General features: G+C 60.3%; 3 protein-coding genes and 1 long non-coding RNA gene across 8 annotated transcripts; 3 read left to right on the forward strand and 1 right to left on the reverse strand.

The window, feature by feature from the left end:
* The first annotated feature begins 1,119 nt into the window (after positions 1 to 1,119).
* On the forward strand, positions 1,120 to 7,697 carry LOC117007784 (zinc finger MIZ domain-containing protein 2-like). 5 transcript variants are annotated; one of them, XM_033081136.1, is made up of 18 exons: positions 1,120 to 1,158; positions 1,856 to 1,977; positions 2,189 to 2,303; positions 2,392 to 2,594; positions 2,680 to 3,208; positions 3,285 to 3,458; positions 3,550 to 3,615; positions 3,690 to 3,861; positions 4,447 to 4,591; positions 5,057 to 5,267; positions 5,343 to 5,448; positions 5,609 to 5,766; positions 5,852 to 5,919; positions 6,101 to 6,169; positions 6,284 to 6,528; positions 6,609 to 6,784; positions 6,904 to 7,116; positions 7,230 to 7,697. In XM_033081136.1, the coding sequence occupies exons 2-18, from the start codon at positions 1,928 to 1,930 to the stop codon at positions 7,335 to 7,337; spliced, it is 2,808 nt and encodes a 935-aa protein (XP_032937027.1). In that variant the 5' UTR covers positions 1,120 to 1,158; positions 1,856 to 1,927; the 3' UTR covers positions 7,338 to 7,697. The 5 variants fall into 5 exon arrangements, with proteins under 5 accessions (XP_032937027.1, XP_032937028.1, XP_032937026.1 ...); XM_033081138.1 differs by lacking the exon at positions 1,120 to 1,158 and having other exon boundaries at positions 1,730 to 1,977; positions 2,680 to 2,872; positions 2,954 to 3,208; XM_033081137.2 differs by lacking the exon at positions 1,120 to 1,158 and having other exon boundaries at positions 1,728 to 1,977; positions 6,642 to 6,784.
* A 646-nt stretch (positions 7,698 to 8,343) lies between these two features.
* Positions 8,344 to 10,461, forward strand: LOC117007977 (peptidyl-prolyl cis-trans isomerase A). The gene is made up of 5 exons (XM_033081460.2): positions 8,344 to 8,490; positions 9,491 to 9,521; positions 9,622 to 9,710; positions 9,884 to 10,056; positions 10,161 to 10,461. Exons 1-5 carry the CDS (start codon positions 8,422 to 8,424, stop codon positions 10,294 to 10,296), a joined length of 498 nt encoding a protein of 165 aa, XP_032937351.1. The 5' UTR covers positions 8,344 to 8,421; the 3' UTR covers positions 10,297 to 10,461.
* Positions 10,462 to 12,184: 1,723 nt separating this feature from the next.
* LOC117007848 lies at positions 12,185 to 16,117 on the reverse strand. Its single transcript, XR_004420219.1, has 3 exons — positions 16,030 to 16,117; positions 14,214 to 14,315; positions 12,185 to 12,482 (listed from the first exon to the last, which is right to left on the reverse strand). It is a non-coding gene; the product is annotated as an uncharacterized LOC117007848 (long non-coding RNA).
* Positions 16,066 to 25,825, forward strand: LOC117007847 (steroid 21-hydroxylase-like). The gene is made up of 10 exons (XM_033081267.2): positions 16,066 to 16,314; positions 16,607 to 16,696; positions 17,205 to 17,356; positions 17,772 to 17,867; positions 18,143 to 18,250; positions 18,906 to 18,992; positions 19,363 to 19,548; positions 20,379 to 20,539; positions 21,618 to 21,721; positions 22,210 to 25,825. The coding sequence occupies exons 1-10, from the start codon at positions 16,122 to 16,124 to the stop codon at positions 22,455 to 22,457; spliced, it is 1,425 nt and encodes a 474-aa protein (XP_032937158.1). The 5' UTR covers positions 16,066 to 16,121; the 3' UTR covers positions 22,458 to 25,825.
* Positions 25,826 to 26,555: the final 730 nt, after the last annotated feature.

Consider the following 26,555-nt stretch of genomic DNA (forward strand, 5'->3'; position numbering starts at 1 on the left):
ATTGGTGCCTGGAGTCCTTGTCTGCCTCATGCCAGGGTGGATGAGGGAGCATGAGGGTCTGGGGGCTGCCTTGCTGCCATGGTGGGTAAGACCCATGGCCCTCCAGACCCCTGGAACAACTGGTGCTTGGGGCTCTTCTCGGGGGGGTGTCCCATACCCCCCGAAGAGGGGCTGGTCCCCAGAGCTTTTCTGTGGAGGTGTCCAGTGCAGTAAGTCAGATTCATTGCAGTTCCTCAGTCTTGGACTGTGCAGCCACTGCCACTTGGAGGAGGGAGACAGGGCATCTGCAGGTCCTGAGGGCCCAGGCAGGTGTGAGAGTGCTGTGCCCCATCTCAGTTTTGCCTGTCCTTGGGAAGCCCGTTTTTCCCCTCTGTATCTGCACATTCTCCTAGCTCTGAGCCCCCATGGGGACAGGGCTGGTGCTAGGTGGTGTTTCCTCTCATTGGAGATCCTGAATGGGGGTCGAGGGAGGTGATCCCCGAATAGGGTTCGTTGTTGGCATCTCCAGAGCCCACCGCGTCCTCCCATGGGAGGTCCTTGGGGGGTGGGGGCGACGGGGGCAACCTCAGCTGGGACTCGCTCTCGGTGCCCCCAGAACTCACCGCGGCTTTTCGGTGCGACACTGGTCTTTCAGCTGCAGGAGGGAGGTCGGGGGGGGGAGAAGTGGGGGGTGGTACGCGTGCCACACCCCCGCGCGTACCCGTGGCTGTGCTGTCACCCACCGGGTCGCACGTGGTGTCCCCGCACGCTGTCCCTGCGGCGCGGGCGGATCCGCGTCCCTGCGCGCAACCCGTCCACACGCGCGCGCACATGCAAGGTGCCGCGTGCACGCGCATCTCGCGGTCCCGCCGCTGCGGTCGCAGCGCCCGTCGTGCTACCGCACGCGCGCTGCCCCTGGCGGGGGCACGGGGCACGCGCAGACGCGCGCCCCTCTGCTCCCCAGAGCCCCGGCGCTTCGGCGCTCGGCTATTCGCGCCTGGCGGGGCGGGGCCCGTGTACTGATGAGTGCGCGGCCCCATTGTGCGCGGCCCTGGCCCGGCCCCGCCCCCGGCCCCGCCTCCCGCGGAGCTGCGGCCGCGCGCGGCTGAAGATCCCGCGCAGCCTCCGCGCAGCCGCGCGCGCCCCGCGCCGCCAGGGCCATCTTGGGCCGCCGCCGCGGTGAGAGCGGGAGCGCCGGGCGGGGGCACGGGGGGGGGGAAGACGGGCGGGGCTGGCGGTGCCGTCGCGGGCCCCCCCCGCCGCGGTGGGGGCGGTGGGGGCGGTTGCCATGGCAATGGGAGAGCCCGGTCCCGGGGCCTGTCCCTGCGGTGCCGCCGGGGAAGGAGTGGAGGGGGCTGTCACCGCCGGCGAGGCGTGCCGGGTGCCGGTGGCTTCGTGGTGGCGGCTCCCGGGAGCCGGGGTAGGCCTACCGCGGGTGATCCCCTCTCCGTGTCTTTCCTCGCGGCGACCCCGTCTCCGCCGCCCTCCCGCGGCGCCGGGAGGAACAGAAAGCGCCGGTGACCCCGCGGGCCCCCGGTGCCGGCCCCGGCTGGAAATACCCCGGGCAGCGGGGTGCAATGCCGAGCGGGGTGCCGCGTCCCTTCCCCGGGAAGTCCCCGTGGTTCCCCCCGCCCACAGGCGCGGGGGAAGCCCCCAGCGCCCGCCGCCCCAGGGAGGTCTGACGCCGCGTTGGCCGGCGCGGGGGGGCGGCCCGAGCGGGGGTGCGCGTGCCGGCCGGCGCCCCGTGCCAGCCGCGGGCCGGACGCCAAGTCCCGGCCGCGGAGGGTTGGGGGGTCGCGAAGCCTATGGGCTGTCCCCCGCCCTGGCCTCTCCGGGGGCGGCTGCCCCTCACCCACCGCTCCACTGCTTCCCGCAGCCCCAGTGACAGACGGTGCCGCCGTCCCGCAGTGCCCGCCGCGGCCTCGGAAGACCCAGCCCACACCTGCTGATGAGCTCCATGAACCCCATGAAACCCTCGCTGCCGCCTGCGCCCCACGGGTGGGCGCCGGGGCAGCGTCCCTCCATCCACTCATGCATCCGTCACCCCCATCCATCCCTCCATCCTTTCATCCGTGCATCCATCCCCCTGTCTGTCCCTCCATCCCTTCTATTCTTCATCTCTCCATTTCCTCAATCCCTCCATCCCCCAGTCCCCTCTGTCCCTCCATCCCTCTGTCCTTCATCTTCATTAATTTGTTTTTCTTTCTAGTGATGGTTCATTTGCATACGAGGCTGTTCCTTGGCAACCAAGCACCAATCAGCCACCGGGATCCCTCTCCGTGGTAACCACTGTCTGGGGTGTCAGCAACCCCTCCCAGAGCCAGGTACCGGCAGCACCCCTGCCCCAGGAACCCCCTGGACCTGGATGCCATTGCCCCTGCCTGACCCACTGTCTCCCACTGCGCATTCCAGGTTTTTGGCAGCCCCATGGGCCCTGGGGGGACCAGCTCCAGCACCCCACTGATGCCTGGCATGGCAGGCACCAGCTCAGGCATGAGTTCACCGCCATTCCTGCCACAGCAGCCCTTTGCTGAGGGGGCACCAGGGAAGGGATATGTGCAGCCAAGCATCTATGGCCGCAACTCCTACCCCAGTGGGCCAGGCTTCACTGCCAGGTAAGACCAGCCCTGTGCTTTGTGGCCTGGCATGTGCTGTGCTGCAGGGCCACTGCATGTGCCTTTCTGCTTCTCTATTCTCCAGCTACAATGGTGGCCCGAGTGGCCCTGGAGGGATGGGGCTCCCCTCACATGCCAGCCGGGCCACTGCTGATTTCACCCAGGCAGCAGCTGCTGCTGCTGTGGCTGCAGCTGCTGCCACAGCCACAGCCACAGCCACAGCAACGGTGGCAGCACTGCAGGAGAAACAGAGCCAGGAGCTGAGCCAGTATGGTGCGGTAAGAGCCTGGCTGTGGCAGAACCAGGGCACTGACAGCCCCTCCTGCCCTGCCATGACCCCTCTCTCTTCGTTGCTGCAGATGGGCACAGGGCAGTCTTTCAGCAGCCAGTTCCTGCCCCATGCCGGGCCCCGTGGCCCCACCAGCATGAGCCCGGCTGGCATGGCAGGTGTGGTGGCCCCCTCTGGTGTCTCCCCTGTGAACATGAGCCCAGTGCGGGTGCCCGGGACTGGTCCCCTCTATGGTGGGCAGCGAGTGCCTCAGCACACCTATCCTGGCCCTTCCCAGAGCCAGCAGCTGCCCCGCCAGGGCCTTAAGCGGGCATACTCCAATGAGGTGAGTGCTGCATTGGTGAAGGCTATGGCATGTGGTGACCCCCTTTCCCACTGGTGCTGACTCCCTGGCCCCACAGGGGTACCCAGCACAGCAGTACCTCCAGGGCGGGCAGTACACTGCAACTGGTGCCCAGTATGGCCCCAGCGCCCCCCAGTCCTCCGCTCCGTCCCCCTCATACCCTGGCCACAGGCTGCAGCAGAGCATGGGCCAGTACCTCTCCGCTTCAGGCAGTGCTGGACCCTATTACAAGGTACCACAGGGGGAATGGTGGGCAAGGGGTGGAGGTCCGGGTGTCTGCCATCCCCCGGTGCCAGCCCCTGGAGACCGTCCTCCTCCCATAGCCAGCTGACCAGTTCAATGGGCAGAGCACCAGCTTCAGCACCTACAGCCAAGCAGCCATCAATGGGGTGAGTCTGGCAGTGGGTGGGGTGGGGGCTGTGCTGGCCTGGCTGGACGCTGAGGGCGCATGCTGCCTCTACAGCCGGGCCGGTCGCTGCCGGGGTACCCCAGCTCGCCACTGGCTGGGAACCCTACGCCACCCATGATGCCAGGCAGTGGCATCCCCGCCTATGCGTCCCCCGGTCAGGATGTCAAGTCAACCTTCCTGGCAGACATGAAGCCCAGCGTTGCCCCCCTGCACCCGTCCCCTTCGGGTAGGTGTCCCTGATGCAGGTGAGAGGGGCGCTTCACAGAGATCTTGCCCGTGCCTCAAGTAGCATCGCTACTGGCAGCTCTGTGGCCTTTGCCCCTTTAAATGGAGGGTGGGAGGGGCTTCAGAGAAGAGGGCGTGCCCTGTGCCAGTGTTCGGGGGCTGATTGAGGCAGGGCTGGGCTGCCTGTGGGAGCAATGGGCGGGGCTTGATAAAGGGGTGTGGCCTCAGGGGGCGAGGCTTTCTCACGAGTAGTGGTTTGATGGGAGGCTTCTGCTTTTAGGGTGGGACCATCTGGATTGGGAGAGTTTGGATAGGGCGTGGTTTCCTGGAGCGGGCGGGAGGAATCTTCGGTGGGATGGGCTTCCTCCATAGTGGTCGGAGTGGGGTGGCCCCCAGAGATGGAGCCACTTTGAGTGGGAGGAGCTTCCTTCGTGGGACTGCGGTTTCCGGGTGGGGGGTGGCAGAGGTTGGGCTTCCTGCAAGGTGGATCCTTGTGCGGTGGGCGGGACGCGGCTGGGGCATGCCTGGGGTGTGGCTGGGGCCCGAGGGGGAAGGTGTTGGTTTTCCTGATGGCGGCGTCTCCCAGGGCCGGCCCCCGGCGAGGAGTTGCGACTGACCTTCCCGGTGCGGGACGGCGTGGTATTGGAGCCCTTCCGCCTGCAGCACAACCTGGCTGTCAGCAACCACGTCTTCCAGCTCCGTGACTCTGTCTACAAGACTCTCATGATGAGGTGGGGGCCCTGGAGCACCTTCTGTAGTGTCACACGATGCTGCTTGAGGGGTGCTGTGTGGCACCATGCGGTGTGAGGCTGTGCTTGGGAAGCACAGCTGGGCACTGCATGGTGTCGTGTGGCCTGGTGTGGCTTGGCACGGCGCTGTCCTGCATCACAGTGCGAAAAGTGGCTTGGCACAGCTGTACTTGCCACGGTTCAGCGTGGTGTCGTGGTATTCGGCATGTTGTGGTACAGCCTGGTGATTTGGGGCATGGCTCGGCCTGACACAGCATGGTGGGATGTGGTGTGGACTGGCACAGTGCTATGCTGTGGGGTTTGTCACAATGCCATGTGACACAGTGTAACGTGGAATGGCTTAGCACTGCATGGTTCTGCATGGCTTGGAGCAGCATGCTGTGGTGACACATGGTGCAGTGGCTCGCGTGCAGACACACCCCCTGCCCACACCCTGCCTGCCCCCAGGCCTGACCTGGAGCTGCAGTTCAAGTGCTACCACCATGAGGACCGGCAGATGAACACCAACTGGCCGGCCTCCGTGCAGGTGAGCGTCAACGCCACACCACTCACCATTGAGCGTGGTGACAACAAGACCTCCCACAAGCCACTCTACCTGAAGCACGTCTGCCAGCCTGGCAGAAACACTATCCAGATCACTGTCACCGCCTGCTGCTGTGTGAGTCACCAGGAGGGTACCAGGAGAGGGAGGGTGGTGGCTGGGGCCACAGCTTAGCCTCCCATCTTTCCACAGTCCCACCTGTTCGTCCTGCAGCTGGTGCATCGGCCCTCAGTGCGCTCAGTGCTGCAGGGGCTCATCAAGAAGCGTCTGCTCCCTGCTGAGCACTGCATCACCAAAAGTGAGCAGCTGGGTCCTGGGGGTCAGGAGGATACATTGTGGCAGGGAGGCCACAGCACAATGGGGGTGATGGTGCACTACTGCCCAGGTGCCACCACAGTGCCACCCCATCCCAGTGTCCTGGTTTTGATCCTTGGTGCCCCTCACCCCCACCTTCCCAGTCAAGCGCAACTTCAGCAGTGGGACCATCCCTGGGACACCAGGGCCCAATGGTGAGGATGGCGTGGAGCAGACGGCCATCAAGGTGTCCCTCAAGTGCCCTATCACCTTCCGGAGGATCCAGCTTCCAGCCAGGGGTCATGACTGCCGGCACATACAGGTAGGGGTGGTGATGACAGGGTGCTGGGGGTATCCCCCACCCAATATCCTACCCTCTCCATCTCAGTTGCTGCTCTCCCCCACAGTGCTTCGACCTGGAGTCATATCTGCAGCTCAACTGCGAGAGGGGGACATGGCGGTGTCCTGTCTGCAAGTGAGTGGGGAGCCACAGTGGGGCCATGCCCTGGTGTCCCTGCCTGTAGGGCATGGGTGTGTGTTTCACTACCTTTGGGGGATACATTTCCTTCCCTGGGGGAGGAGTCGTTCTTGCTGTAGGGGAGGCTCCTGTCTGGTGGGGGTTCCCTTATCTCACGCTGCCCTCACTCTGCCTGCAGTAAGACAGCCCTGCTGGAGGGGCTGGAGGTTGACCAGTACATGCTGGGCATTCTGATCTACATCCAGAAGTAAGTGCCTTCCCTTCAGCTGTCTGTCATCCGTGCCCAGTCCTGTGCCACCCCTGAGGGGCTGTGCAGCCAGTGGCCCCAGCCTCAACTCCCCTGCCCTCCTGCTGCCCACAGTTCAGAGCATGAGGAGATCACCATCGACCCGACCTGCAGCTGGAAACCTGTTCCTATCAAACCTGATGTCCACATCAAGGAGGAACCAGAGGGTCCAGCGCTGAAGCGGTGCCGGACACTCAGTCCTGCACACATGGTGCTGCCCAACATCATGGAGATGATCGCGGCCCTGGGGCCTGGTTCTGTGCCCTTCCCGGCGTTGTCACAACCTCCAGTGGGGGCTGCCACCGACTACAGCACCCCGGGTACGGGGGGATCCATGAGGGACAGGACTGAATCCCATCCCTGTGTGTGTGTCCCCCAATTGCCCCATTTCCTCTCCCAGGTTCCAGCTTTCTGGGTCCTGGGGGCTTCCCAGAGCCTTTCGCTGCCCCTGGCGTCCCTGGCACCTCAACGCTGAGTGACTTCACACCAGGCCCCCCTTCCATTTCCTACCAGCCCAACATCCCAGGTGGCCTTCTGGCCTCTGAGAAGCCTCCTGTGCCCCCTCTGCCTGCACAGGTCAGCTGGGCTATGGGTGGGGGGATTCCCTCCAAGCCCCCATGTCTCACTGTGGGAGGGCTGGGGGGTCCTAGGGAAGGGAAGGTATCATGGCTATGCTCTTTCCCCCCACTCTCCAGCTTCCCCCACCGGGACGAATGGAGCCGTCCCACCCCACGGTGCAGACGGGGCTGCACAACACTCCCTCGGGCAGCCAGCCGGCCTCCACTCTGCACTCCCGGAGCGCAGTGGCACGGCAACCCCTGGGACCCTCGGCCCATACTGCCGACCTCGTCTTCCCCCCTGTACCCAGCATGGCCGTGGCGGGTGATGGCTCGGAGACTACCCTCGACGTGAGTACTCATAGGGGTGGACAAGGGTCCTGCTGCTGGCTCGGGACACCAGCTGTTGCAGGGGGGTGGGCAGAAGCTGCAGGGAGCCGATCATCACACACTGCTGCCCCCAGCTCCTGCCCGAGCTGACGAATCCTGACGAGCTGCTCTCCTACTTGGGGCCCCCCGACCTCCCCAGCAGCAGCAACGATGACCTCCTCTCCCTCTTCGAGAATAACTGAGCCATCCTTGCCCCGCCCCCGGGGCTGGGGGGCAGCACTGTGTGCCCCTGCCCGCTGCAGAGCCGGGACCCCCCACGGCAGGGGCTTTCTCAAAGGGCTGCGATGGGACAGAGGGGCTGAGCCACCCCAGAAGCACAAGGCTGTACATAGTGTAGAAACACTACTGCTCACCTGAGACTCCCCATATTTAAAGGCAAGTGCGTCACTGCAGGGCTGCCTGTGCCCTCCTATCAATGTGCAAATGCTGCTGCCCCTTACGCTGCACGGGTCTGGTGTGGTGTGTGGAGCCCTGCTCCCACCTCCCCCGCGCCGAGTTGCCCTGTATGTCCCCGACGGCTATTAAAGGATCCTTCTGCAGGGTCACGTGTGTCCCCCCATCTTTTGTCATACCGCTGTGGAGCTGGTCCCGCAACCCCTCTCCGGGCAAGCAGGAGAGATTCTCGGTTGGCGGGAGGATCCAGCCCTCTCTCCGGGCAGAGAGGGGAGGGTATGTCCCGAGTAGCGAGGGAATTCTGCTCTATCCCCGAGCAGCGGCGGCCCGGCCGGGCAGTGAACCGGACCTGTGGTGTCAATTATTAACCGGGGCTGGCCGGGCGGTGCTGTAGTCCGACGGCGGAGCGGGAGGAAAGCGGATGTCCCCACATCGGGCGGTAGGCTGCCAGGGCTGGGCCGCAGCTCCGGCAGCTCCAAGCCCCGCACGCCCTGGTGCCGCCGCATCCCCGCCGCCCCACTGAACCGCCCCGCACGGCGGCCCGGCGCCGCACCCGCCTCCCCTCAGCCGCTCCCGCCCCATCTCGCCTCTCCTTGCTCTCCGCACGGCGCATGCGCGCCGCGCCCTGCCGAGCACCGAACCGCGGCCCCCGCCCCGCCCGCGCTTTTTTCCCTTCCCCCTCTTTCAAACGCGGCGCCGCCAATTGGTTGTGTGCCCTGCCACTCCGCCACTCCGCCAGCGGCCGTTGGCCAGCGCCGCGGGGGAGGCGGGCCCTCCTGGACGCTATAAAATGAGCGGCGGGGCGCGGGGCTCCTTCTGCTGCGCCGCGCCTGCTGCACGGAGGAGGGTCTGCTGCTCTGCTCGTGTCTCGCCATGGCCAACCCCGTCGTCTTCTTCGATATCGCCGCCGGTGGCGAGCCCCTGGGTCGCGTCACCTTCGAGGTGGGCGCGAGAGGCCGCTGGGGAAGGGTGGGGGCCACCGTTGCCATTTCCTTGCGGAGCGCGCGAGGCGAGTTGGGGGGGGCGGGAAATCAGCAGGCGCCGCGCGTGCGCGCCCGGGGGGAGCGGGGGGTGGGGGGGCGCGGTGGTGTGGCTGCGGGACTGCGGCGCCCCTGGCCCGGCGGGGCGAACAAAGGGCCTCGCAGTGCTGCGCTCGGCGAGCTCGAGAAGCGGCGGCACGATGCCAGCCCAGGGCGCGCCATCGCCCAGGGGAGTCTGTTCGCACCTGGTCTGGTACTGCTGGTTCCCCGTTACCGCTGGCCTCCTTACCACCGTGTTTCCCGCCGCGCCTCCGCTCTGCCCCGGGGCACGCGGCAATTCCCCCCCCCCCCCCCCCACTGCGGGTTGCGGCCGTTGCTGCTTCGCCGCCATTTTATCCCAGAGCATCGAGATGAGCCGTGTCGAACTGCCGGGCAATGCTGCCTGAGTCTGGGGATGCCGGCGGACAGTGCTGGCAAGCCAGTCCCCGCGGGATTGTCGCTGGAGGGCGAAGCATTTGTCACCCCGCCCGGGGCGCGGAGCATCCCTGGAACGGCTGGGCCTGCTCCGGGCGCCACGGCTGCTGCAGATTCGGGGCCGCGCTCCCGCATGGGTGGCGCATCCAGCCCAAAATCCTCCTGAAGCGATGGGAGGCGGCGCGCGCGCCCCACCCAGGAAGGCTTCGGGCGCATTAATGTTTAATTTAATCCAGGCCAGCGGAATGAATGCTTCTCTGCCCCGCTGGTGAGACGCGCGATGCCGCAGCTGTTGATTTTGAGCTTGCAGATAACGGAGTGAGGCGGGGAGGAATCTAGAGCTGCTGAGACGCCGCTGTACGGAGCGGGTCCCTGGGCTCCAAGCAGTGTTTAGGGGGATTCCCGCGGTCTGAAGGTGGCCTCGGGGAGTGGGGGGCAGTGGCCAGTCACCAGCTGAGATTTGACAAATGCTTTTCCTGTCTTTACAGCTGTTTGCAGACAAGGTCCCGAAGACAGCAGGTTAGTAAAGCAACTTTGGCTCCACTGCACCAAACCCTAGTAGTGTGCTGAACTCTTGATGAATAAAGCTGTTCATGGTGGGGTTTTATTTCCTTTGCAGAAAATTTCCGCGCTTTGAGCACTGGTGAGAAGGGATTTGGCTACAAGGGGTCCTGCTTCCACAGAATCATTCCTGGGTTCATGTGCCAGGTGCGTGGTGCTCTTGGTGCAGTGGATGGGTTGGTGGGTGGGTGAGGCGATTTGGCACTCAGGTGGATTTTGGGGTTGGATGCTTAGGTGGGAGATTGGTTCTGCCTCTTGCCTGTACCCAGTTCCAGAGAGTTCTTCTGCACCTGTGACCTGAAAATGCTGCCTTTTCACAGGGTGGTGACTTCACACGCCACAATGGCACTGGAGGAAAATCCATCTATGGAGAGAAATTCCCAGATGAGAACTTCATCCTGAAGCACACGGGCCCTGGCATCCTGTCGATGGCCAATGCCGGCCCCAACACGAATGGCTCCCAGTTCTTCATCTGCACTGCCAAGACTGAGTGGTGAGTTGTGGGCTATGGAAGGAGAAGCTTGGGGATCTGCATCTGGGAGAGGTCTTCTGTTGGGGGACATTGGGGACCAATTGTGACTGGTGCTTCTCCGGCAGGTTGGATGGCAAGCATGTTGTCTTTGGCCGTGTCAAGGAGGGGATGAACGTGGTGGAGGCCATGGAGCGCTGTGGCTCCAAAGACGGCAAAACAAGCAAGAAGATCACCATCACTGACTGCGGGCAGCTCTCATAAACCCTTCTCTCACCAACTAACCATTCCTTGGGCAGCCCAGGCACCACACCATGCTGCAGCTCACCCGTTCCCACTTCAGTCCTGATGTACTGCTGCGTTTCTACTGGGTCCCGGTCCCACTGGGCCGCAGTTCCCTTCGAGTCTAAATAAAACGAGTTAAACTACGTACACTGTAGCAGTCCCCTTCTATCCCCAGCTGGGGAGGGCAGAGTTTGGCACTGGTGGGGGAGGGAAAATAAGGTGTTAAGGGGCCAGGAGGACCCCTGCCAATGGGGGTGGTTACACCAGGCCCCTAGTAAAATCCAGAGTGAAGAGATTAAAGCTGGTCTGGGCACTGAACTGATCCATGGAGGTCCCCAGTGCTTCAGCTGGGGAAGGATTCTGTATGGGAGAGGCAATGACCCCTACTTTGGGGTGCTTTGTGGGTCTGTTTCAACAGGTGACAGTTGGCAGAGCTGTTGTAGGCTGTCCTGAGAAGATGAGGATCCCAGTTTTTCCAGTCTGCCATCTTCCTGTTAAGGCAATGTAGTTTGAAGGTGTTTCTCTGTCATGGGTATCCCAGTGGTCCCTGTTGGGGGGATACTGGTCCCAGCTTGGGGCTGCCCAGCTCTTAAAATTCTGAGTTTGCCACAGTTACAGCTCCAGGGTGATTCCAGTGCTTCCAGTTTAAAGGTGCCTGGATGGGAATAAACTAGGATCCTGTGGGTCCAGCAAGGCAAAGTCTGGCCTCTTCCCCCATCTTGCAGCACATCTGCAGTATCTGAAGGGTGCTGAACTCCCCCCCCCTCACACCCCATGTGAGGGCTCTGCCTTGGATGAACCCTGGTGTTGATGAGGTGACCCCACAGTGCTGGCGGTGCAGCCCACAGGTCTGAAGGGCAGATGAAGCCAGCAGCAGCTTCTGCCCCATCACTCCTGGACTGCAGAGTAGAGGAGGTGTGGGGGAGGGTTTTGGTGACACATAAGAGACAAGGCACCGAGGTGGTATGGGGGAAGCTTTTTCTGTGATACACCAGGCACACCCACCCTTTCCCCTGTGGGGTCTGGCGTGCCAACCCTCCACAGCCCCCGTGCCCAGTGCATCCCTCCAGCTCCTGCCTCAGCCCTGCAGTGCTCTGAGTCCTTGGTTTCCCTTGAGGCCCAGGCACCCCTTGAGAACTTTCCACCCAGGCTGGCCTGGAGCACAGGGAAGGCTCCCTACAACTCCTGGTCTTCACTGTCATCTTCCTCGTGCTGGCAGCCCACAGAGGGGAGGACAGCTACCTGTTGCCTCACAACACTTCACACCTGGGACAGGCCTCTGGCACAGCTATGCCATTGCTTCCTGGGAAAAAGGGCGTATGAACGTCACAGAGCTTTGCCTCCCCAGCAGCAAGACCAAGGGTCACCTCTGGCCCATAGCAGTGAGTTGTGGCCATTGGATCCACGTTCAGCCCCAGTTCTGCTCTTGCATTTTCTTCATGAGATGAGCAGTTCTTCTTTGGATGGAGACTATAGTTGCAGCTCTGAAGGGAAAGAATATCGAGCAGCAGCATTACATGCACAAAAACCTGAGACTGGGAGAAAGTGCTGCAAAATACACCCAGAAATTGCAGCTGTTTGGCCAAGGCCGTAGTATGGGCTTCAACTTAAGCAGAGGTGAACACAGAGCACTGCCTCCTCCTTAGCCTCCCTGGCCCCTAATCTCATTCTCATACCAGTGTGCCCAGGAACAGTATTTCATGCCCCACACACACTGCTACTGTCACTCCCAGTATCTGTATCCCCCACCTCCCACCAGAACTGGTGAGTTCCTGGGTTTGCTGCTGTTACAACCCAGACAACTGTGCTCCTGCTCTGTGTTTATCATTCTGCCTTTATTCTGAAACTGCTAATTGCCCCCTGAAGCTGTCTAAGAGTGGGCTGTGTTTCTGTGGGGGCTGAAGGGCTCTGGGCTGGTCCTGCCGTGCACATCTGGTTGAGTTGGGCAGCTGTGGGGATCAGGTGGAGGCAGATGTGTTAGGTGCCTACCTAGGCTGGGAGGAGCCAGTTCCCTGGTGCTCTGTGGGAGATGATTTTTCCAGGCACAGGTAATGACTGTTGGTTCGTGGCCCAGCTCTTAGAGGTGCTGGGGCAAGCAGCCCAGCTGTTCAGGCACAAGGTGATGGTTGCTGGTGTCAGAATGGTTTGCACCTTCTCCATCCTACCTTGAGGAAGAAAAGGACACGTCTGGGAGCTTTGTTTAGCCTGATGAGAATTTACAATGAGCATTGCACCCCTGATGGGTGGGTTATGACACCTGCCTTTCTTTCCCACTCCACCCAACCTGGGACCTGGCAATATCCCCCCAGGGACTCCCAAACTCCCCTGGGACTCCACAGATCTTCCAAGATGCAACCTCCCCAAATCCATTCTGGGAACCCTCCCAAACAGCCCCTGGGACCCTTCCAAATCCACTTCAGGACTCCCAGTGTTGCCCAGGATGCCCTTGAATCTCCCCAGCACCCCAGGGATGCCTTGGTACCCCACAACAGCCCCTCAGGAGTCCCTCAAATCCATCTTGGGACCCTCAACATCCAGCAGGACCCTCCTCCAACCCCTGTCACCCTCCCAGGTCCCCCAAATCTACCCAGAGTCACCCCAAATCAGCTCTGGAAGCTCCAAATCACCCTCACCCTCCAACAACCCCTGGGATACTGCACCCCGCTAGACCCCCCCAAATCCACTTGCAGTCCCCAAATCAACCCTTGGATCCTCACAAACAACCCCTGTGACACTCTAAATTCACTCAAGGACATCCTGTCCCCTCAAATTCACCACAGGATTCCAGCCCCCCAGACACCCTCTACTCCCTGGGACCTCTCTGGCAGCCCCTAGATGTAACCTGGAAACTTCTCCCTCCCAGGACTCCCCTAAACACCTACTGGGACTTCCAAACCCCTCCAGACTGCCCTCTCCCCAGTCCACCCTGGAACACCAAAACCCAATCTCAGAACCCCCACAGACATTCTCTGCAACCCTCCAACCCCCTTCAGACCCCCTAAATCAACCCTACTACACCCCAGAGTGACTGGGAATCCCACCCCCCCAAGGACCCTCCAACCCCCAAATCCACCCCAGGATCTCCCCAGACACCCTCCTGGGGTTCCTCACTACCCTCTGGATCCCCCCAAATCCATCCTGAGAAGCACAAACATCTGCTGGGAAGTCCCTGGGACCCCCTAAACACTCCCTGGAACCCTACTCAAAGGTCTCCCCCCTCCACACTGTTCTGGCCCCACCATGTCCTTGCCCTTCCCCCACCACATGGTGGCCTTGTCCTCCTGCAGTGTCCTTCTGTGCCTCCTGATGTCCTTGTGTCCACCCATCCCCCAGAGGCCTCCCAGACTGGATGTCCCCTGTGGCTCTTCCCCTGTGGTGGCACTGTCTCCCTGTCCCATTAGATTGTCCCTAAAGGGTTGTTTCCATGCCCCCAGGGTGTCATTGGGTCCCCTTTCTGGATGTCCCTAGGGGGGTGCCCAGCAAGTCTCCATGCCCAGGATGTCCCCAAGATGTCAGCCCCTTGTCCCTCTACCTGGGGTATCCCCAAGGTGTCCCAGTCCGGTGTGTGTCCCTGTCCCTGTCCCTGGGGTGTCCCCACAGTGTCCCCAGGCTGACAACCAGGGTGTTCCCATGTCCCAGCACATCCTCAAGGTCTCCCCAGGGTGATGGCCGCAGACCAGGATGTCCTCATGTCTTCCCATATTCTGGTGTCTCCCACAGCCCTCCTCCATGTCCCCTATGCCCCTCCACATCGTTCCCACTCCTGTGCCTTCCATGTCTCCATGGCCCCACATGTCCCACCACGTCACCCTGTGTCCCCAGCATTCCCCATGTCCCCCTGTTCCCCTACATCCCACTCTCCCATGCTCTGTCACACATGCAGGAACTCTGCTTACCCTGCACTCAGGGGGCCTCTTACCACAGGTGTGGCTCTGCTGGTGCTGCAGGAGGTGAGGGCTGGGGGCCAAGGGTGGTCCAAAGGGGATCTCCTATGGAAGCTGAAGGAGGGGGGCTGGGTGGGTTCTATGGGTAGTTGGAAGAGAGCTGTGGGTACTGGGTGGGGTGGGAGTGTCAGAGGGGCTGTGGCAGATCCTATGGGTTCTGGGGGTGTCTCTGGGCGATTAAGGAGGCCTAGGAGGATCTCTATGGGTGATAAAGGGATGTCATTGGGATTAAGGGAGGGGCTGAGAGGTTTGTAGAGGGGAGTTTAACGGGACCTGAGGGGGGCAGTCAATGGACTCTGTAGATGGGGGCTAGCAGAAGTACTATGGGGGGGGCCTTTCTCCAGGGGGAGGTCTGTCAGGGTATTGGGGGATGGTCACCGGACATTGGGGCCCACACCCCACTCTTAGGGGCACAGGGGGTTTGAGCTGCCTGTGGTTGGATTTAAAAGGATCCTGTGCCCTGAGAGTGTGTTTAGGGGGTTGCTGCTCCTGGGGAATGCTGTGAAGGGGTCAGGGGGTGCTGAGAGGCTTCAGAGTGCAGGTAACAGAGAACACATACCCGTGTTCACTGCCTGTTGTATCATCTTGTTTTCCCCAAGGACCTGCAGTTGGCCTGACACCTGCAGGGGCTCCAGAGAGGGAGCATCTGATGGAGGACACCCCCGGTATCCCCACACCATGACCCAACCCCTGGCACCCTCCTACAAAGACCATCACCCTGGGGCAAGCCCCCTCCTGACACCTTCACATCCCTAATCTTATTTGGGACCATGAGGGATCCCCATGTTGAGACATCCCCCACCTGGAACCCCCTTCTGCAATACCCCTCCCAAGGACCCCCACCATGGGACCCCCCAGAAACTGCCCAAGCAGTACATCCCAGGGTGGGGGTACCCTTCCTGACTTCAGCTCCCTCATTATCTTGGGTCCCCATCTATAATCGTCTCAGGAGCCACTCACTGGAGGGACATCACCACCCAAGGGGACATGTCTAGGACTTACACTCTATTGGGGACCTCCCTCACTGCTGCTGAACCCCAATAAATTTCTCTGATCCTCAAATGCTGCTGCTGAAATGAGGGAAATCAGGGGCAGGCACTGATGGAGGAAGCTCTGGGTGTGGGGACTTAAGGTGGGGGTGGGAGCACCCCCACGAGGGCTGTGGGGACTGGGATGGAGCACACCAGGGGAGGGGAGGATTTCAGGGGTGAGGCACTCCCAGGGTGGTTGCTTCTGGGGAAATTTCAGTCAGGGGCACCCGCAGAGGGCAAAGAGGGTCCCCAGCGGGGAGGAATGAGTGGGTACACCTGAGAAGATGATGGAGAGAGTCCGGGCTGAACCCCAAAATTGCAGGCCAGGCCTCGAGGGGGAGGAGCTTAACACGTCCCCTTTGTAAGGTGGTGTTTGAGGCAGGGCCTAAGGGGCCGCTTTTATAGTGCGGGGTCATTTTGGGGGGCTAGGGATTTCGGGTTTGCTTTATGGGAGGAATCAACGCATCGGCAGGCAGGGATTCTCGGGGCAGGGCCTCCGGGTCCGTTTTCTAGAGGACGAGGGGGTGCTTGCAGGGCCTGGGGGAAGAGTTCTCCTTTAAAAAGGAAAAGAGCCAGTGAGGGGCAAGGCTTAACGAGAGAAGGCTCTTGAAATCCCCCATATGAGGGCCGAACCTCAAGGGGCGGCGTTTTAGGGGCCCTCTTTATTGGGGCGGGGCTTAGGGTCCGATTTTATACTTGCGGGTGGTTGTCGTCGTGGTGAGGTGCGCACACGCTACCTGCGAGGGGCAGGACTTCAGGGGTGAGGCCCCATGGGGCGTGGTGTCGGGGTTCCCCAATATAGGGGTTCTCCGGACACGCTCTGCGGGCCATGGGGGCTGCGGTGTTGCTGCTGTGGTTGCTGCTGCTGTCGCTGCTGCCGCTGTGGGCGCTGCTGCGGCGGGGCCATGGGCGCGGCCCGCGCTGGGGGGCGCTGCACCTGCTGCACCCGCAGGGGGCGCTGCACCTGAGCCGCTTGGCGCGGCGGCACGGGCCCGTGCTGCGCCTGCGCCTGGGGGGCCGCGGTGAGTGAGGGGCGCCACGGGACGGATCTGCCCTGAACCTACCCTGGGACCCCAGATCCCCCCCAGACCTCCCTCTTCCCGCTCCTTAGGGACTCTCCGAAACCCCAGCTCTGCCCTTTTCCTCCTGCCGTGGGGACCTCCACAAACTTCAGACCCAGCAAACCTTTCCTGAGGCACTAATCCCCCGATGCTCCCCCCAGAATCCCACGCCAGGACTCCCCACTTGGTTTGGAACCCCCACCCCCCCCCCATCAATTTTGGGGTCTCCTCCAGCCCCTCCTCTTCCTTCCAGACGTGCTGGTGCCGAGCTCAGTGGGGACCATCCGTGAGGCGCTCGTCCGGCACTGGGGTGACTGGCTGGGGCGCCCCAGCAGTTATCTGGGTATGGGGACAGCGGAGGCCGGGTGGGCTATGGAGGTGGGGCAGAGGTTGGAAGGGTTCCTGTGAGGGTTGGGGAGTCGCTATGGAGTGTGTTTGGGGAAGCTATTTGGAGGATTTGAAGGGAGTCACTGTGGGGTTTGTGGAGTCCTCGGGGGGGCTACGGGATGGCGAGTTCCTCTAGGGTTTGAGGGGGTCCCTGTGAGATTGAAAGGATTGTTACGGGATTTGGAGGAGGTCCCTCTTGGGTTGGGGACGTGGGTACTGGGAGGGGGTGGGGGCAGTTCTGGAGAGGTGGGTTGCCTGTAGGGGCTAGGGCAATCTCTGCAGGTCTCTGCCCCACCAGACACACCTTTCAACCAGGGTTCCTAGTGGGATTAGAGGGGTTCTATGGAGGAGGTGGCTATGGGGTTGAAGGAGGTAGAGGAGCCTTGCAGAACACCCCTGGTGTGATGGAAGTGGGTCCCTGTAGAGGCTGGGGGGGGTCCCTGACTTCCTCTGCCCAATGCCAGGGTCACTGGTATCACAGGGGGGCCGGGACCTGGCACTGGGAGGCCCCTGCCCTGACTGGCACCGGCAGCGGGGAGCAGTGCGGGGGGCGCTGGCACGGGCTGGGGGGCGTCTCGGGCCCCTTCTTTGGCTGCAGGGCAAGGAGTTGTGTGAGGTGAGACCCTGAAACCGACTTCTACCCAAACTAATCCCCCTGCAACCCTGACACCCCCCAAACTGATCCTCCTTGCACTCCAAAACAGATCCCCATCCAATACTGACCAGTAAAACCCTGCCCCATGCACTCCAAAACTGATACCTTAAACCCCACTCTCTTCACCCAAACCGTGCTGCCTACACTCAACCCCCACTCTCTGCATCCCAAACCTGGTCCCCAAACCCTGCACTCACACCACACTCCCTGTCCCCTGAAACTGACCCACCTAAGCCTTACCCTCTGCACCTCAAAAGGGCATTGTTTCTGTGAGTCCACAAAACTCCCCTTGGAGCTCCCCACTTCTCTCCTAAACCACCCTTGGGCTCCCCCTTTATTTCCCCCAGGGCTCCCCCTAACCTCTTCTTTCCCCCAGGAGCTGCGTTCCCATGGGGAGGCCCCCCTGGACCCCTCTGAGATTTTCACCTTCCATACCTGCAGCACCATCGCACGCCTCCTCTTTGGGGACCTGGTAGGGATTTGGGGGGCCCCAGAATGGAGACAGGGGTTTGGGGGAGGACCCAGTTTTTATGTGGGCCCAGGGGTTTTAGAGGAGGACCCAGGAATTTGCGGAGGGGACATCCAGCTGTTTGGGGGGGGACTGAGCAATTTGCGGCTAGGTGGTGGGGATTTAGGAGCACACACGAGTTTGAGGGGACCCAAGTGTCTGAAATTGTGTTGGGGGTGTTTTGGGGGATCCAGAGAGAACTTGAGTACTGGACAGTACACAGGTGTGTCCTCTTCCAGGTGCCCCCTCCAGGGGAGCTCCGGGCCTTCTCCCGCTGCCTGGGGGAGCTGCTGCAGGTTTGGGGGCACAGCAGTGTACAGGTGCTTGACCTGCTGCCCCTGCTGCGGGTAAGTCTGGCAGGTCCTGTGGGTGGCCTGTCAGGCTGTTGCCTTTTTGCTGCATGAGGGACTATGAAGCCCAGGGCTATAGAGCCTATGGGGGCAATATTGGGGGCTACAGGGGGGCTATGGGCCCTTTGGCAGGGTATAGGGCCCTGGGAAGGGAGGTGAGTCTCAGGGCTTAGGTGGCTCGTGGGAGGGATATGGGACTTCTGGGGTTATATGGGGTTGGGAGAGGCCCAGCCTATGGGACTGGAGAAGGGTATGGGGGGCTGGCAGGGAGCCTATAGCGTCCACAGGGGGCTTGGGTGATCTCTATGGCACTGGGAAGAGACTGTATAACCTTAGGAGGGGAATTATGGGGTCTCTATGGGGCTGCACAGGGGTTACAGGGTCTATATGGTGTTTGGGAGCTCTGTGGAGGGGCAGTTGTGGAGGCTCTATAGGGCTAGGGTGGTCTTTATGGGGTAAGGTGTCTTTATGGAGCTGAGGGTGCCTGCAGGACATTGGAGGGGTCTATATGAGCCAGGGGAGCAGCCATAGGCTTTCTCTGGGGCTGAGGAGACTTTTCAGGAGAGATGCAGCATCTCTGGGGGAGGGGGTATCTCTCTGAGGTCAAGGGTTCCTTGGGGGTTGGGGGTCCCTATGGAGTCCCTATGCCCAGGTCTTGCCCAACCCGGGATTGCGGAAGCTGCTGCGGCTTGTCCAGCACCGTGACGCCTTTGTGGAGGCCCAGATCCGGCGGCACCAGGTGGGGAGGCACAGGGGGCAGCCAGGTGTCAGGAGCAGACTGGTGGGAACAGAGGGTCAGGGGAGACCCAGGGGTTTGGAAAATACCTGGGAGTCTGGAAGGACCCAGATTCTGGGTGGAAACCAGGATTTTGGGGGGCTGCCCAGGGGCTTGGGGGGACCCACATATCTTGGGGGAAACAGAGGTTTGGGGGGACCCAAGGGGATGGGAGGACCCAGGGGTCTGAGGAGGGATGTGGGGTTGGGCAGATGTGAGGGTTGGGGGAGGAACCAGGGGTTTGGGTGGACTTGGGGATTTGGAAGGGACGCTCATGTTTGGGGGCAGCTGGGGATCAGGAGAACCCCCCCAGCATGTGTAATCCCTTTGCCAGGCATGCCCCTCCCCTCCTGAGGACACAGTTTTGGGGATGCTGCTGGGATGTAATTCTGAGGCATGGGGGGGCCCCTTGAGCCCCCCCCGGCTGCACATGGCATTGGTCGACTTGTTCATTGGGGGCACTGAGACCACGGCGGCTGCTCTGGGCTGGGCTGTGGCCTTCTTGCTGCACCGCCCTGAGGTGAAATGCATGTCCCTCCATGTCTGCCATGCAGCACCAGAAGTTCCTGTGTGTTCCCAGAGGTCCCATGTCCCCACCCACATCCTGTATATATTCTATATCTCCCTCATGTTCCCTTTTCCATAAGCTTCCTGCTGCTATGCCCCCAGATGACGTGTGTCCCCTGTACAGTCCCAAGGTTCCATGTATGTCCCTAAGGGTCCCTTATCCCCACGTATGTCCTACATGTCCCCCATGTCCTCCTCCCCATGGCTGACACCATGCCCTTGCACCACCTTGAGGTGCCACATGCATGTCAGAGCTGTGTCCAAGTCCCATGCATGTTCCTGGAAGGGACTCACGTCCCCACATGTGTTCCCCAGGAGGGTCCCATGTCCTCCATCCATGTCCCATGCATACCCTGTGACTGCTATGTCCCCCCACCCTGTCCTGTGGTGCCACCTGGATGTCACAGACTTATCAGAGCTGTGTCTGTGTCCTCACATGGCTCCTTGGTTCGGGGTTTCCATGGAAAGGTCACTGCAGGTCTGGGGATAGAGGGTCCCAAGAGCCAGGTCTGGGGGCTTAGGGGTGTCCCCAAGGAGGAGGGAGGACCAGCTTTGGGCAGGTTTGGGGGTTTGGAGGGATCTGGGGGTTCAAGGGGGTCCTCTAGGGAGATGGCCTGGTTTGGGGGTAGTTTGGGGTCCTAGGGGCAGGTTTCTGAGTTTGGGAGGGTCTGGGGTTCTGGGGAGTTCCTCTGTCATCCCACTGCCACTGTGTGTCCCCTGGGATGCACCCCCTCCCTCAACACCCCATGACAGACATGGCACACCTGTGCTCCACCTGTGCAGCTGCAGGCGCGGCTGCGGGCGGAGCTGGAGGGGGCACAGGGACCCCCTGGGCCGGGGGACATGGGGCGCCTGCCCCTTCTTCAGGCCACTGTCAGCGAGACCCTGCGGCTGCGGCCCCCTGCACCCCTGGCGCTGCCCCACTGTGCCCTGCGCCATACCAGGTACCAGGACACACCAGTTCAGGCCAGTGTGGGGGAGGGATGCTGGGAGGAGCTGCTATGAACCAGTCTGGATCAGGGAGAACTGAGACGAACCACTACAGACCAGTAAGGGACCACTTGGTATCATCAGTAGGGTCCGGGAGAATCCAGCAAAGCCCATTAGACCCCAGTGAGTCCCACTAAGACCTGTCAGGTCCCAGTGTGGCCCCAGTAAGACCCCAATACACCAGTAGGTGTCAGTAAATCTCAGGAGGGCCCAGTAGAAGTAGGGCTGCAGTACATCCCAGTAGACCAGTACAGCCCAGTAAGTCCCTGTAGGACCCAGCCTCAACAGACCCCAGTAAATCCCAGTAAGACTCATTATGTCCCAGGTAAGGCCCCGGTGTAACCCCCATATGTCCCGCTAGGCCCCAACAGTTCCTGGAATTAACCCAGTAGACCCTAACAAACACCCACTAGATCCTAGGAGACCCTACAATAGCCCCAGTAGGTCCCAGCAGGAGTTCCCAGTATATCCCAGTAACTCCCAGTGTGGCCCCACTAAACCCCAATAGACATCCAGTAGCCCCCAGAAAAGCTCACTATGGCTCCAGCAGTTCCCAGTGAGCCCCAGTAGACCTCTGCATGCACCCAGTAGATACCAGAGTTCCAGTATGGCCCCAGCAAGTCTCCAGCAGATCCCAGTATGGCCCCAGTAGACACCAATCAACACCCAGTAGCTTACAGCAGATCCCAGTATGCTGCTAGCAGATCCCACCCAGTACGCCAGTAGACTCCCAATAAACTCTAGTAGGTCCCAGTATGGCTCCAGTAGGTTCCAGTACAGCATCAGTAAACTCCAAGAGGCACCCAATAGATCCCAGAGAGCCCCAGTATGGCCCCAGTAGACTCTAACAGACATCTAGTAAGTCCCAGTAGTACCTACAAGATCCCAGTATGGACCCATCACGCAAACAGTCATCCAGTAACGCCCAGAGAGCTCCTGTATGGCCTCAATAGGTCTCAGTAGTGACCCATGTAGTTTTCAGTAGTTGCCAGCAGACCTCAGTCCATCTCAGTTCCCCTTGTCCCCTTCCAGTCTTGGGGGGCTCCCTGTGGTGGCTGGCACTGTCCTGGTCCCCAACCTGCTGGCAGCTCAACAGGACCCTGACATCTGGCAGCACCCAGAGGTCTTCCTGCCTGGTATGTGGGTACTCCTGCACTCTGAGGGTTCCCTCCCGAACTTCTGGGGTCTCCTCAAACATCAAACGGTTCCCCCAACCACGGGCTTTCTCCTGACTCCTGGGTATCCTGGGAACACCTTGGTGTCATGAGTGTCACCCCCCACCAATGCCTGAGTCACCCCAAACCCACACCCCTTCCCCCAAACCTGTGGTTCTCCCCCCCATCCCCACTGTACCCCCCATATATCTGGGTATCCCCCAAAACCTGTGGATCCCTTTGTTCCTCCCATCTATTCCCCTCCCAAACCCCTGAGAGCCCCCTCAGGGTCCCTCCAAGCCCCCGGGTCAACCCAAGCCCCCATGTCTCCCTTCTTAACCCCGGGGTCCAACCTGAGGCGCCCCCAGGTTCCCTCCAAACTTGTCCCCACGTCGCCCTGGCTCCCCCCGAAAGCCTTTGGGTCCCCCCATCCCTGTGGGGTCCCCTCCAACCTGATCCGTCGCCCCCAGAGCGGTTCCTGGCCCCGGGCGCCCCCTCGCGGTCGCTGCTGCCGTTCGGCTGCGGGGCGCGATCCTGCCCGGGGGAGGGGCTGGCGCGGGCCGAGCTCTTCGTGTTCCTGGGGCTGATCCTGCGGGAATTTCGTCTGGAGCCGGGCCCGGGGGGGCTGCCAGGGCTCAGTGGGTCACCAGGCACGGTGCTGCGCTGTCCCCCCTTTCGCCTGCGCATGGTCCCCTGCCAGCCCCTGGGCTCACCCTGACCCTGGCCTGACTCCACCTTTATTACTTTTCATGAACACTCTGTGACTCACTTGACTTTTTCTGACCCTTCCTAAATACACCTGACTCCACCTGATTCTGTGTGACAGCGCCTGAACCTGGCTGACTTTGACCCTGTGACTGACCCCACCTGACCTAGGCCTCACCCCTGCCAGCCCTATGCCTCACCTTGACACTGGCTATGACCCCAGCTGTGACCCTACCAAACCCCATCTAACCCTAAGCAGGACATTCTTACTCCCATGTGGAATACTAATTAAATTGGACAATTAACTAATTAGACAACTAATTAGTTAATTTGATAATTAGCCAAATTTGCGCCGCACTTATCACTCATCCTAAGACCACTTATCACACAAACACCACGCTGGTGCCTCGCCTGGCATCTGCTGGCTTCTCCCCTCACACCACCACCTCTCCCACCCTCCTCATGTGTCCCCGCAACGTGCCACACCTGCTCCCGCCCCAGGTTGTGTCATTGCGTCGTTAAGGTGTCTCACGCTACACCCTGTCCCCAGTCCTGCCCTGGGTGCATCATCAGAATGATGTGCCAGATGGCGGAACAATGTGATGACCAGACGATGTAAATGAGACAGCCATTTTGTGTACTGGCAGAAGCCACTTACGAGAGAGTCACCATCTTTGGTAAAACACTCTGTGAAGACCCAGCACTTTACCAGTCTTTTCAGGTGCCTGAATGCAATTCCAACACCGATCCCATGTGTTCAGCCCAGTTTCCCACGGTGCCTCTTTGTGTGGGGGCACAGGTGCTGAGGTCAGTGGAACTGGGGGTACACGAGAGCCTTGCGGTTGGCACCGGGGAGCTAGCTCCATCCCAGAAGCCGCCATATTTGTCCCATAACACATGATTTTTGGGGAGCCACTGTCTTTGTCCCGTATCACATGACATTCTAGATGCCACCACAGTTTTAGGGATTTAGGGATTCTACATAGACTGTATAAGGCCCCTAATTAGTACTGCACAGCAAACTAATCAATAATTGACAGGGTTAGCATGGCTTTTTATTGGGACACTTGATCCCGTGACTTTTGCCATCCAGCTCCATCTATGGGTGCTCGAAGGGGGCCACTACCTTTCCAGCCACCATGTTGGTTGTAACCGTCTGTCTTGGCCCCTGGTGTCCATTTGCAGTTTGGCTCCCTCCCTGGGGTGATCATGGGTCTGGCTCTCACCCCAGGTCCGGATTCCGGTCCGGGTCAGCCCTGAGGTTTCAGGGCTCCAGAGGGGCTTGGGGCATCTTCTTGGGGCCACTCTGGGGGCTCCAGGGTCTGGCTTCAAGTGCCATTTTGCTTCTATGGCTGCTCAGAGGGGGTCACATCCTATCCAGCCACCATCTTGGTTGTTGTCTTCTGTCTCACCCGCAAATGCCTGTTCCTGGTTCGGCTCCCTCCCCAGGGTGGTCCTGTCCCTAGCTGCCCTGGGTCCTGGTCAGTCCGGGTCAGCCCTGGGGTTTCAGGGCTTGGGAGAGGCTTGGGGCATCTTCTTGGGGCCACTCTGGGGACTCTGAGGTCTGGCTCCAGGCATCATCTTGACTCTATGGGTGCCCAGAGGGGGCTCACTTCCTTTCCAGCTACTATCTTGGTTGTAGTTCTTTCAGCCCAAGTGGGCTTCCTTGCAGTCTTAGGACCTAACCAGCAACAGTTCCTGGTGGAGCAGTGGGTTACATCTCAGACTTATAACCCAAAAGTTTGCAGGTTTGAATCCCATTGTGACAGCTTGAGCTGAGGTAAGGCAAAGGTAAATTGGTGGTTGCTGGGGGTGGGGGGCGGAGCTAGTGGAAGTTGCTGGGGGCAGGGCTTTGGGGCCATTGGGAGGAACTGGAGGTGAGGCAACAGGATGGGGCCAGGGGTTATAGTGATGCCCCCAAGGGTTTTGGTTAAGGTTAGGCCCCCCATTAGGGTTGGGATATGGGTTAGGGTTAGTGAACGTGGCTGCCCAAACCTGTTCTGAGGACAGCAGTGGGTGGGGAGTTTGACAGGTGGTACACCTGTCAAAGTGAAACACAGTCCTAAGGCAAGCTCAGGGAGGATGGAAAGCTCCTGAGGAACAGAAGGGCAAAAGCTCGCTTGATCTTGATTTTTCAGTACAAATACAGACTGTGAAAGTGGGGCCTCACATTCCGCCTGGCTTTTTGGGCTTTAAGCAGGAGGTGTCAGGAAAGTTACCACAGGGATAATAGGCTTGTGGTGTCCAAGCGTTCATAGTGATGTCACTTTTTGATCCTTCTATGTTGGCTCTTCCTATCATTGTGAAGCAGAATTCACCAAGTATTGGATTTTTCACCCACTAATAGGGAACGTGAGCTGGGTTTAGACTGTGATGAGACAGGTTAGTTTCACCCTACAGATAATGTGTTGTTGCAGTGGTAATCCTGCTGAGTCCCAGCAGTGCTACTTCCTGGTGAACACAATTGGTACTGCACCCCCAATGGGGAATTGCTGCTTCTTGGTGGACAGAACCGGGTGCTGTGCCTTCTTCTTCATTCCTGGACAGTGCTGTCCTCTGGTGGACACTACCAGTACTGAGTCTCCACGATCAGTGCTGCACCCTGGTGGACACAACCGGTACTGCAAACCTTAACTTTCAGACAGTGCTGCTGGCTTGTGCATACAACCCGCTGTTACAGCCACCCATCCCCCAGCAGTGCTGCCCCCTGGTGGACATAACCCGGTACTGTCACCCCCCCCTCATTCATGGGCAGTTCTGCCCCCTGATAGACACAACGACACTGCAGCTTTTCACCTGGTGAGCAGTGCTGCCCCCTGGTTGACAGAACTTGATATGGCAACCCCCCTCGTCCCAAGTGGTTCTGCCCCCTGATGGACACAACCGGTACTGAAACCCCCATGGGCAGTTCTGCCCCCTGCTGGACAGAACCTAGTAGTACAACCTTCTATCCCCTGCAGTGCTGCCCCCTGGTTGGCACAACTGATAGTGAGTTGATGCCTTAAGTTCTGAGTTTTCTGTTCTGCTTGGGTAAACTTTTCCGTTGTGCTTAGGGTGACAAAGACAAAATAGTTCGATTTCAGCTGTGGACTCAAGGACAATTTCTTCAAACCTCAGGCCCTAAGCATAAACAGTGTGCAAAGAGGAGGGCAGGCCAACCAGCAAACAAGGAGGATGAAACCGCTGTTTGAGACTATTAATTGCACAGTTGACTCTTGTATGCAAATGGACTAAAATCTATAAAGGTGTGAGATCATGTGACCAAGCCCTCTTTTGCTTCCATTTTGAAGTCATCCAGGAAGAGGCCACTACTGTGGCACTGATTGCATCAGGGTGTGGCCTTGAAGGTCTTTCAATAAATATCCATTTTATTTCCCTTAACTCTCTGTAGCTTCTGTTCCAGCTCCTCCAGGCATCAGTGTCCCCATGGGCAGTGCTGTGCTATGGTGGACAGAACCTGGTACTGCAGTCCCCCATCCTCCTGGCAGTGCTGCACCCAGGTGGACACAACCAGTACTGCAGCCTCCCATTCCCTGGGTGGTTCTGTCCCCAGTGGTTACAACCAGTACTGCACCCCCATGGGCAGTGCTACCCCTTGGTGGAAACCACCCAGTACTGCACTCCCCCCACTCCCCGGGCAGTGCAGCCCCCTGTTGTACAAAATGTGGTATTACAGCCCCCATGCCCTGGCAGTGCTGCCACGTGGTGGATACAACCAATACTGCACACCCACAGGCAGTGCTACCCCATTGTGGATCCAACCCAGTACTGCTCTCATCCCAGTCACAGGCAGTGCTGCCCCCTGTTGGACGCAACAGGTACTGCAGTCATTCACCAGCTGGGCAGTGCTGCCCCCTGGCGGACAGAACCTGGTACTGCAGTCCCCCCATTCTCTTGGAGGTTCTGCCCCCTGGTGCACACAACTGGTACTGCACCCACATGGGCAGTGTTGCCCCCTGCATACCCCAGACTACTGGGAAGTGCTGCCCCCTAGTGGACACAACTGCGTATTGTGCCATTCCCACTCCCTGGCACTGCTGCCCCCTGGTGGACGCAACAGGTACTGCACCACCCCAATGGGCAGTGCTGCCCCCTGGTGGACACAACAGGT

Source organism: Catharus ustulatus, chromosome 27, assembly GCF_009819885.2.
Source record: "Catharus ustulatus isolate bCatUst1 chromosome 27, bCatUst1.pri.v2, whole genome shotgun sequence".
Classification (NCBI taxonomy): domain Eukaryota; kingdom Metazoa; phylum Chordata; class Aves; order Passeriformes; family Turdidae; genus Catharus; species Catharus ustulatus.

Coding starts and splice junctions, on each gene's coding strand:
- LOC117007977 (XM_033081460.2), top strand. CDS start 8,422: ATGGCCAACCCCGTCGTCTTCTTCGATATCGCCGCCGGTGGCGAGCCC. Junction 9,522..9,621: donor CAAGGTCCCGAAGACAGCAG/GTTAGTAAAGCA, acceptor TTTCCTTTGCAG/AAAATTTCCGCGCTTTGAGC. Junction 9,711..9,883: donor TTCCTGGGTTCATGTGCCAG/GTGCGTGGTGCT, acceptor GCCTTTTCACAG/GGTGGTGACTTCACACGCCA.
- LOC117007784 (XM_033081136.1), top strand. CDS start 1,928: ATGAGCTCCATGAACCCCATGAAACCCTCGCTGCCGCCTGCGCCCCAC. Junction 2,304..2,391: donor GCAACCCCTCCCAGAGCCAG/GTACCGGCAGCA, acceptor TGCGCATTCCAG/GTTTTTGGCAGCCCCATGGG. Junction 7,117..7,229: donor GCTCGGAGACTACCCTCGAC/GTGAGTACTCAT, acceptor TGCTGCCCCCAG/CTCCTGCCCGAGCTGACGAA.
- LOC117007847 (XM_033081267.2), top strand. CDS start 16,122: ATGGGGGCTGCGGTGTTGCTGCTGTGGTTGCTGCTGCTGTCGCTGCTG. Junction 17,868..18,142: donor GCCTCCTCTTTGGGGACCTG/GTAGGGATTTGG, acceptor GTCCTCTTCCAG/GTGCCCCCTCCAGGGGAGCT. Junction 18,993..19,362: donor CCCAGATCCGGCGGCACCAG/GTGGGGAGGCAC, acceptor TCCCTTTGCCAG/GCATGCCCCTCCCCTCCTGA.